The sequence below is a fragment of the Cornus florida genome, unplaced genomic scaffold (genome assembly GCF_030987335.1).
Source record: "Cornus florida cultivar Cherokee Brave unplaced genomic scaffold, ASM3098733v1 CherokeeBrave_3.0.0_Hap2_Chr11, whole genome shotgun sequence".
Taxonomy (NCBI): Eukaryota; Viridiplantae; Streptophyta; class Magnoliopsida; order Cornales; family Cornaceae; genus Cornus; species Cornus florida.
The window spans coordinates 38,703,301-38,713,238 of record NW_026775581.1 but is presented as its reverse complement, the minus strand read 5'-3'; the positions used below and the strand labels follow the sequence as shown (position 1 = coordinate 38,713,238).

Here is a 9,938-nt window from a genome sequence, read left to right as displayed (position 1 = left end):
TCATCTGTAGCCACACCCTTCAAGTTTCTTAGCTTAGGAGGCATATTTACTATAATTTACTCACCTGATTGGTCCCACCGAGGGTGCCAAGAATGTTGACGCTGAAATAGGCTCCTAAGATCCGATTCGAAATTGATATGTTGCGGGTGTGCCAGAACTAATTATATGGTTCGAGTGTGAGTTGTCAACGTTAGTCTCTTTGGGAAGGTTGACTTTCAAATGATGCGAGGATGAAGAGAACAATAAAAATCCTCTTTTGAGTTCAGTATTGCCTTAGTTAAAAGGACTTTACAGTGAATAATTTATAGTAACAGTTAAGAGAATAGAAAGGGGAGAGAAATAGATATAGAAAGAAATATAGAGAGAGAGATTGAGAAAGAGAGAGAAAGAGATAGAACGAGATATTGAGAGAGATAGATGGAGATAGAGAAGAAATAGTAAGGATGTTATTCTAGGAAAGGCTTGAGAAAGCAAATAAGTAAATTAAAGGATTTTGAGGGTGCTGGACCTCTAGCATAGCATGCCCTTTTCTTTATTTATAGAAATTATTAGAAACAAACTCTTGTAAACAAGCATCCTAACTTTTTTACAACTCTAATTAAAATATGAATTCAAAATGGACTAATCCTGTAGATAAGCATCCTTATGCAACCAAATAAATACTTCCTATCTATTTGTTATTACCAACTATTCAAACCAACTCTATTAGTTGCGTTTTCAAAACATAACCATGCATATCCAATTATAAAAAATCAATATTCCACCTGTAGCAAAAGTCTTTGTTCCATGTTGGATAATGATATTCTTCAACCTAATTAAAATACATCCTTAGCCCAACCTCTTCTTGCGGCCCAAACCTTTACCACATCACTTTACTTTAAGCCCAATTGTAGTTCAAGCCCAATTACCAAAATGGGTGTCAACAGTGTGTGTGTATAATTGCTTTAACTTCCAAAAAAAAAAAAAAAAAAAAGATTATCATCCATTTTTCGTGAAGAAAACATTTAATTTGTATGTATCATTTGGTGCTTTTATTGAGATGCATCCAAATTTAATGGATCAGTTGAAGAGATGAAGATCTTGATTTAATACACAATGTAATAGAAATGCATGAAGTCATATAACTAGCGGAGGATTAAAAATCCTACAAGCAAGAAACAAACCTTATCATTCTCTATTACAAAGATTATGGGATTATTTGATCAAACATATATCTTGATTCCTCAACTGCCCAAGTGAAATTTTCTGTAGAGTTTTAGTTAGTGAATATTTGCAAGCAAGAAACTCTTGAGAGACGCGTAGCATTGTTGGACGACACTTTGGTTCAAAACGCAAACAAGAAAATGTCAAGGTAGCAGCCAGAACAACATCCTGTGCAATCATTCCACGCTCTAGAGCTGGGAGGCACACATCTAACATGTCATTTAACATTATATTTTGAGTAGATGCTGATGCAAGTGATTGGAGAAGTTCTCCCGGACTCCTTCCCATGAGTGTTTCTAGCGCCACAACCCCAAAGCTATAAACATTGCACATTTCATTCACTTTCATGGTGTAGGCAAGTTCTATGCAAACAATAAAGATAATTAATCAACTGCTAGAATATTGTTCATGGACTTGTAGTTTTTGGAAAGATAACGAAAAAAAAAAATAGTCCAAGAATTGCATATAAAGAATAGTTCACCTGGGACGATATATCCAAATGTGCTTGCAAGTACAGTTTGGTTTGATGAATTCGGATATAGCCGTCTATCAGTGCCAAAATCAGAGACAAATGCCTCCAATTCCGAGTCCAACAAGATGTTGCTGCTTGATATGTCGCAGTGAACAATTGGTGGATTGCAATCATGATGCATGTAAGACAAAGCATGTGCAATGCCTTTAATAACGTTCACCCTCCTGCTCCAATTCAATTCCACTACTTCATCATTATATCTTAGGGCACAAAATAAGCTGCCTCTTTCCATGTACTCGTAAATTAGGAACATGCAACGGTTGTGCAAATAGAATCCGTAAAGCTTGACTATGTTCCGATGCCTTATTTCTGTTAACATTTGCACCTCATTCTTAAAACTCCTATCGAAAGCTGGTTCCTCGGCTTCCAGCTTATGAAGTTTCTTTAATGCAACAACTTCACCACTCGGCAGTTGTGCCTTGTAAACACTGTCATAACCACCGGTCCCTTTGCAGTGTCTAATGTCAAAGTTATCAGTTGCTTTAATTATGTCTTCATGCACAATGCATCTATCATAATTCCACACTGAGAACAGATTTCCCTTCTTGATTGCTCTTTCTTCAAATTTCGTATTTTTTCTAACCTTTTTACAGCAAAGAAAGCAGTTCCAAGGATTAAGAAGGCAAGGGAAATGATGATGACAAGCAAAATGGTGCCCAAGTGCACGAATCTGTCTCTCTTTCTACAAGGAGGGAAACCTTTGACTGAAGTACCACATAAACCTTTATTGCCCCTAAAAAAAACGGATTCTCTCTCATTGCTCTCTCTCTATATTTGTGCTCTATATATACACACACATATATAGCCCTTGTAATTCTCTCTCTATATTTCTTCCTCAGTTTATTTATCTTTATATCTCTATCGATTAACTGTTCATCTATATTACCCATCTCAGCTGTAAATTTCTGGAAGCTGTACAGTACAATTTGTGGTACCCGAAAAAAAAAATAAAGGCTGTACAATTTGTTTTGATTTTGGTTATGAACTGCTTATGTCTCTACATTCAGTCTATGTTCATCTATATCATCCATATCAGTTATAAGTTCCTTTATCTCACGGGTTCGATCCATCACTTTGTTTCTTTCATACACTCTCCAGACAGAGAAGGGGTTTAATCATGAATATTTATAAAACTAATCTGACGATTTCTACAAGAATTGATATTGAGTTGTATTATATATCTATAATTGGTCTAACATGTGGTCTATTAGATGCCAAAAGCTTATATTTGTCTAGGTAAAATAATACCAAAAGCTTATATTATGTCTTGAGTCTTTTTTTCCTAGCATATTGCATGGGACATTCATTGAGTGATGCACATTTATGCATACCTTTTTCTTCCCTTGCCCAGCTCGGGAATATAATATTTTTTTTTACATGGAGTGTGTGTTCTGTTAATAGTTTAATCTATTTTCATTTTGTTTTGTTCTTCTAAAACGAGTTGTGTATTGGTGTGAGTTTATGAAATTTGCAAACAAAACCAAGTGTTTGCGTTGCCAAGGGCCACGTCCCAAGAGAGAGCTGATTCTTGGAGATTGGGAATGCCCCAAATGAGTCCCTCTGTCTTCGTGTGTTTTGAAGTTCAAACTTGAAGTTAAAATATACAATATCAATCGACGAATCAATTTCCTTGTGCAGATGTGATTTTGTGAATTACAGGAGGAACATGGTCTGCCGGAAGTGCGAGCGTCCTAAAGTGGCCGCGACACAGTATGAAGATCAGTTATGGAGGAAGCCCAGATGGGTAGCCAAGCTTCTTTTGAAAAGCGGCACTACTGATTCATGCACAGAGAGAAGTTGATGATGAGAACTTTTTCAAGATAAAATTCCCTACAATTGACTGTGGATTTAGATTTGGTAGGTATTCTGCAGTCACAGAGAAGATAATAAAGGTGGGATATGCTTTCCTCTCTAATTTTGTTGATTTAGATGAACTTTTTTGGGCATTGTTGGCATTTGCCATTGGTTCGGTCCTCTTATGTTAGTGTTCTAGTCGAGTGTTTTAGGATGAAAATTGAAAAGCATTAGGTAGTTCCCAGCAATACACTTAACGTTAGAATCATTTTTGTTTTTTTGTTTTTTTTTTGTTTTTTTTTTTTTAAATTTCTAAGTATTAAATTTCTATTTTCCTGTTATATTATTATTTATAATTTGTGTGATAAAAAAAAAAAAAAAAATTTTATTGTAAGATTTTGAAAGCGTGCATTGCACCATAAGTTTTTTAAATGTGTATGTATCTATATATATATAGATACAGTAATGTTCAATTGCTCCCCGTGAATAAGATAAAAGTATACTCACTTTCAATTAAACACGTCTTCAGGAATTTACTATCTAATTAGCATCAAATGAAAACTGTTTTTTGAAAGAAAAAAAAAGTGAAGGAAGAGTACAACAAGAAAAACTTTTTTTTTGTTTTTTTGTTTGCTAATTTTATTGTTCTCTACCAATTAAACACCACAAAGTGAAGGAACGGTAATGTTTGGCCTATTTGTTTCTTGAGTCAAAGCTCTCACAGCCTTTAATAATCGCGGAATAGCATGACTCTATTTGAATATAGAAATTTTATTGGAAACTATAGAAATTAATTTTCTGATTTTGATTGTGGAAAAAATGGTTTATTGTTGGGGACCACCTCTTGGTCCATTGCCATGCCATCTCGTGAAGTTGGCCACAATTTCTAAACTCCATCATTTTCCACGAGTCAAGCTCAAGCCAGTCCACACTATAGGGTAAATTTTCCATGAATCCATTGAAGTCTATCCTTTGACGCATAACTGCATAATGTTTGGGCCTAGGCCCCTACCAAAATGAGAAGTTTCACGTATAGTAGTTACCGGGAAAAGTTGTCCACTTTAAAAATCATCTAAATTATTATGTAACCGATTGCCTATCATGTTCCATATATACAAAAAATATATATAAATACTACCATTACTGCCATATTAAGATTATCATCCATTTTTCGTGAAGAAAACAGTTAATTTGTATGTATCATTTGGTACTTTTATTGAGATGCATCAAACTTAATGGATCGATTGAAGAGATGAAGATCTTGATTTAATAGACAATGTAATAGAAATGCATGAAGTCAAATAACTAGCGGAGAATTCGAAATCCAGCAAGCAAGAAACAAACCCTATCATTCTCTATTTTGTAGTCTCTAATACAAAGATTATATGATTATTTGATCAAACATATATCTTGATTCATCAACTGCCCCAATGAAATTTTCTGTAGAGGTTTAGTGAGTGAATATTTACAAGCAAGAAACTCCTGAGAGATGCGTAGCATTGTTGGACGACACTTCGGTTCAGAATGCAAACAAGAAAATGTCAAGGTAGCAGCTAGAACAACATCCCGTGAAATCATTCCACGCTCAGGAGCTGGGAGGCGCGCATCTAACACATCATTTAGCATTATATTTTGAATAGATGCTGATGCAAGTGATAGGAGAAGTTCTCCCGGATGCCTTCCCATGAGTGTTTCTAGTGCCACAACCCCAAAGCTATAAACATCGCACTTTTCATTCACTTCCATGGTGTAGGCAAGTTCTATGCGAACAATAAAGAAAATTAATCAACCCTTAGAATATTGTTCATGGACCTATAGTTTTTGGAAAGAAAATGTTACAAAAAATGTTGAAATTTCATATAGAGAATAGTTCAAGAATTGCATATGAAAAATAGTTTACCTGGGGCGATATATCCAAAAGTACCTGCAAGTACAGTTTGATTTGATGAATTGGGATATAGCCGTCTAGCAGTGCCAAAATCAGAGACAAATGCCTCCGATTCCGAGTCCAACAGGATGTTGCTGCTTGATATGTCGCGGTGAACAATTGGTGGATTGCAATCATGATGCATATAAGACAAAGCATGTGCAATGCCTTTAATAGTGTTCACCCTCCTGATCCAATTCAATTCCATTGCTTCATCATCATATCTTAGGGCACAGAATAAGCTGCCTCTTTCCATGTACTCGTAAATTAGGAACATGCAACGGTTGTGCAAACAGAATCCGTAAAGCTTGACTATGTTCCGATGCCTTATTTCTGTTAACATCTGTACCTCATTCTTAAAACTCCTATCAAAAGCTGGTTCCTCGGCTTCCAGCCTATGAAGTTTCTTCAATGCAACAACTTCACCACTCGGCAATTGTGCCTTGTAAACACTGCCATAACCACCGGTTCCTATGCAGTGTCTGATGTCGAAGTTGTCAGTTGCTTTAATTATATCTTCATAGACAATGCGTCCATCATAATTCCACACTGAGAACAGATTTCCCTTCTTGATTGCTCTTTCTTCAAATTTCGTATTTTTTCCAACCTTTTTACAGTAGAAGAAAACAGGTCCAAGGATAAAGAAGGCAAGGGAAATGATGATGATGACAAGCAAAATGGTGCCCAAGTGCACGAATCTGTCTCTCTTTCTACAAGGAGGGAAACCTTTAACTGAACCACATAAACCTTTATTTCCCCTTAATTCCTGGAATGAGTTGCTTCGAACTTGGAAACCTTGTGGGATTTCTCCCTCCAAATCATTGTATGACAAATCAATGGACTGCCAATTATAGGTAGAGTTAAACGAAATGGGAATAGTGCCGGAGAGATGATTGTGAGAGACATCCAAGTATTCAAAATAATCTAGTGGAATTGTTATCACTGGGCCGCTGATGAAGTTATGACTAAGGTTCAGATATATGAGTTTTAACAACCTTCCAATTTCTGAGGGAATGGATCGGCTGATATGATTGGAAGAAATGTCAAGGTGATTGAGTTTTAACAAACTTCCAATTTCCGAGGGGATGGAGCCGCTGATATGATTGGAAGAAATGTCAAGGTGATTGAGTTTTAACAAACTTCCAATTTCCAAGGGGATGGAGCCGTTGATATGATTGGAAGAAATGTCAAGGTGATTGAGTTCTAACAAACTTCCAATTTCCGAGGGAAAGGAACCGTTGATATGATTGGAAGAAATGTCAAGGTAATTTAGTTCTAACAAACTTCCAATTTCTGAGGGGATGGAGCCGTTGATATGATTGGAAGAAATGTCAAGGTGGAATAGCTGGGTGATCTTACAAATGCAAGGAGGCAGCCTACCTGTAAGATAATTGTAAGAAAGTCGGAGAGAGGTAAGCTTCCACATCCTTCCAATTTCTGTGGGGATAGAGCCGTTGATAGAATTGTGAGAAATGTCGAGAAAAATCAAGTTGGCCAAAAGACCAAGAGATGAAGGGATGGATCCGCTGATATAATTGTGAGAAATGTCAAGAAGAGTCAAGTTGGCCAAAAGACCAAGAGATGTAGGGATCTCACCGGTGATATGATTGGAAGAAATGTTAAGGATGGATAGCTGGGTGATCTTACCAATGGAAGGAGGCAGTCTACCTGTAAGATTATTCTCAGAAAGTCGAAGAGAGGTAAGCTTCCACATCCTGTTTCCAATTTCTGTGGGGATAGAGCCGCTGATAGAATTGTGAGAAATGTCAAGCACAAGTAGTTGGGTGAGATTAGTCATGGAAAGAGGCAGCATACCTGTAAGCTCATTGTAAGAAAGTCGAAGGTAATTGAGTTTCGACAACCTTCCGATTTCATGCGGGATGTTTCCATTGAGGCCACAGTAGCTGAGATCGAGACTTAGTAAGTTTGGAAAGGAAGACATGTTCAATTTCTCCAGCTCTCCCACCAGGTAATACGGAGAAAGGTCTATCCCAATGACATTTCCAAACTTATTGCAAGATATTCCATCCCACTCACAGTGACTTGTGGAATTGTAAACTGGAATACTAGTGGTCCCCCACCAACCAGTGCGGAGAAGAGCCTCTACCTCCTCTGTTGATGATGAAGATTTTGATAAAATAGGTGCTACATTTAAGATAATATTAGTTGCTATCCAAACGATGGCTACAACTGCACAATATTTAAAGGAAACCATGCTTATTTTTCACAAATGGTTCAATGGATGGATGCATTTGGTGGTTGTATATATAATAAATATATATATTACAAAAGGCAATGTCAGTCAAGCCCAGACACTTCTGCGAAGCTTCATGCTAAACTTCGTGGGTAATGGTTGGGGTCCACTCATGTTAATAAGTTTGCTGGTAGGGTGAAGAACTTGTAGAAAATACTAATGTGAATGCCATGGTAGTGTGGTTTTTGGTGCTGAAATTACACCTAATAACTTAAAATTTTAATTCGGATTATGAAGTACCGATGGGTTATAATTGGTATTAGAGTTATATATTTAACAGACTCAATTCTAAGTAAATACCAAAGAGGAAAAAAAAAAAAGAAGCAAGGAATTTTGAAAGTAGCAAAGTAAAATAGAAAATTTGGAAGTGTTACATGTAGAATATCTATATTCTATAATGAAAAGGGGCATGTTATGCATTTTTAATCCATTTATGTACGCAATTTTTTTTTTTTCAAGATTATAGTAAGAAAATTTAAAACAAAATAAAGACTTGTATATAGAATATATATATTAATTTTACTAAAGGCTACGATCAAAGTTGAGGAGACTTGTAATTAAGGTCCACGGACACAGTCAAAGAGAGTCAAGCCTAGCAACTTCTGCCAAGTTTCATGCTAAACTTCATGGGTGTTGTCATCACCAATTTAAATCATCATTCAAAGTTTTTGACTATTCATGTGTAGAAAATATTAATGTGAATGCCCAATTCAAACTGACTAAACTTTAAAGGCCACCGTGAGAGCAAAGTCGTTATTTAACAAATAAATAAATATTCCATCTTTTTTATTATTATTATTTTTCTTTTCTTTCTAGAATTAGTGTAGTCAAGTGTTTGTTTCACTTGTTGGATTCTTTTTATTAAATTAAAGCTAGTGATAGTGCACATTTGATTGGTCCACGTGTTTGTATGTTTGTATTATTGGTTTCTTTGTTGTAGTAATATTAGTGGTGTCCATTCATTGTTTATAGTGAAATTCTGATAAAAAATGAGTTATATATTAGTCTTATCTAATAACTTAAATTTTTTTTGTCTATTTCGAACACAGTCAAAGAGAGTCTAGCCCAGAAACTTCTGCCAAGTTTCATGCTAAACTCCTTGGGTGGTGTCATCACCAATTTAAGTCATCCTTTAAAGTTTTTGACTATTCGTTCTTTGTTGGTAGGGTGAAGAATTTGTAGAAAACGTTAATGTGAATGCCCTGTAGAGTGTGGTCTTTGGTCACCCAATTCAAACTGACTAAACTTTGAAGACCACTGTGAGCAAAGTCATTATTTAACAAAAAAAAAAAAAAAAAAAACAAAATTTCCACCTTTATTATTATTATTATTATTTTCTTTTCTTTCTAGAATTAATGCATTCAAGTGTTTGTTTCACTTGTTGGATTATTTATATTAAATTAAAGCTAGGGATAGCGCACATTTAATTGGTCTATGTATTTGTATGTTTGTGTTGACTCATTTTTCACAATGAAATCCCGATAAAAAATTAGTTAGGTGTTAGTCTTACTTAATAATTTAAATTTTTTGGTCTGATCATGAAGTACAGGTCAGTTAAAATTGGTATCAGAGTTGTATATTTAAAAAGCTTAATCCTAAGTAGATACCAAAGAAAAAAAAAAAAAAAAAAAGAAATATTGAAAGTACCAAGGTAAAATAAAATGAATTTTGAAAGTGTTATAAGTAAAATATCTATAATTTTGAAAGTGTTAATCCATTTATGTACACATGGGAGCACCAAAAAGCTACATAACTCCATCGGCCATGTGTTTTTTGGCCTATTGACATTTGTGGAGCCAATAATTCACTTTAGAGGGGTCAACCGTTAATAATATTATAGTAAAAAAATTTGAACCAAAATAAATACATAACAAATGAGGGACCTTTTCTGAATTTTGATTTAAAAAAATTTGTGAGACTCAGTTGAGGAGGAAAAAACTTGATCACTTTTTAATTTTTAAAAATTTTGTTGGGTAGTGAGTTAAAAAGTGAGGGATTTTTTTTTTTTTTTTTTTTTTTTTTTTTTTTTTTTTTTTTTTAACAGTTTTGTAAAGGGCTTTTGTGGCATTTTTAGGGGTTCATATCCGCATTTTTAGAATTATTAAAATTTAAATAAGAAACTTACCAAAAATGAATAAGTCCATCGGGAGCAGTTGCCCTCATTGGGCCTAGCATGGCTCCGCCCATGCCTATTGGGCCTTGCTCTTCAGCCCAAGCTAAAGCCCACT

General features: G+C 35.2%; 2 protein-coding genes across 2 annotated transcripts; both read right to left on the bottom strand.

The window, feature by feature from the left end:
• Nucleotides 1-1,586: 1,586 nt before the first annotated feature.
• Nucleotides 1,587-4,697, bottom strand: LOC132280981 (MDIS1-interacting receptor like kinase 2-like). Its single transcript, XM_059782725.1, has 2 exons — nt 4,668-4,697; nt 1,587-2,318 (listed from the first exon to the last, which is right to left on the bottom strand). The coding sequence occupies exons 1-2, from the start codon at nt 4,695-4,697 to the stop codon at nt 1,587-1,589; spliced, it is 762 nt and encodes a 253-aa protein (XP_059638708.1).
• Nucleotides 4,698-4,725: 28 nt separating this feature from the next.
• Nucleotides 4,726-7,687, bottom strand: LOC132286012 (MDIS1-interacting receptor like kinase 2-like). Its single transcript, XM_059788266.1, has 2 exons — nt 5,430-7,687; nt 4,726-5,289 (listed from the first exon to the last, which is right to left on the bottom strand). The coding sequence occupies exons 1-2, from the start codon at nt 7,669-7,671 to the stop codon at nt 4,919-4,921; spliced, it is 2,613 nt and encodes an 870-aa protein (XP_059644249.1). The 5' UTR covers nt 7,672-7,687; the 3' UTR covers nt 4,726-4,918.
• Between the last annotated feature and the right edge of the window lie 2,251 nt (nt 7,688-9,938).

Excerpts from the sequence above, each read along its gene's own strand:
- LOC132280981 (XM_059782725.1), bottom strand. The coding sequence starts at position 4,697 with ATGGATGATAATCTTAATATGGCAGTAATG. Across the intron at positions 2,319-4,667 it reads ATCTTAATATGGCAGTAATG|GTTAGAAAAAATACGAAATT; the intron begins GTAGTATTTATA and ends TGCTGTAAAAAG.
- LOC132286012 (XM_059788266.1), bottom strand. The coding sequence starts at position 7,671 with ATGGTTTCCTTTAAATATTGTGCAGTTGTAGCCATCGTTTGGATAGCA. Across the intron at positions 5,290-5,429 it reads TTTTGGATATATCGCCCCAG|AACTTGCCTACACCATGGAA; the intron begins GTAAACTATTTT and ends TTGTTCGCATAG.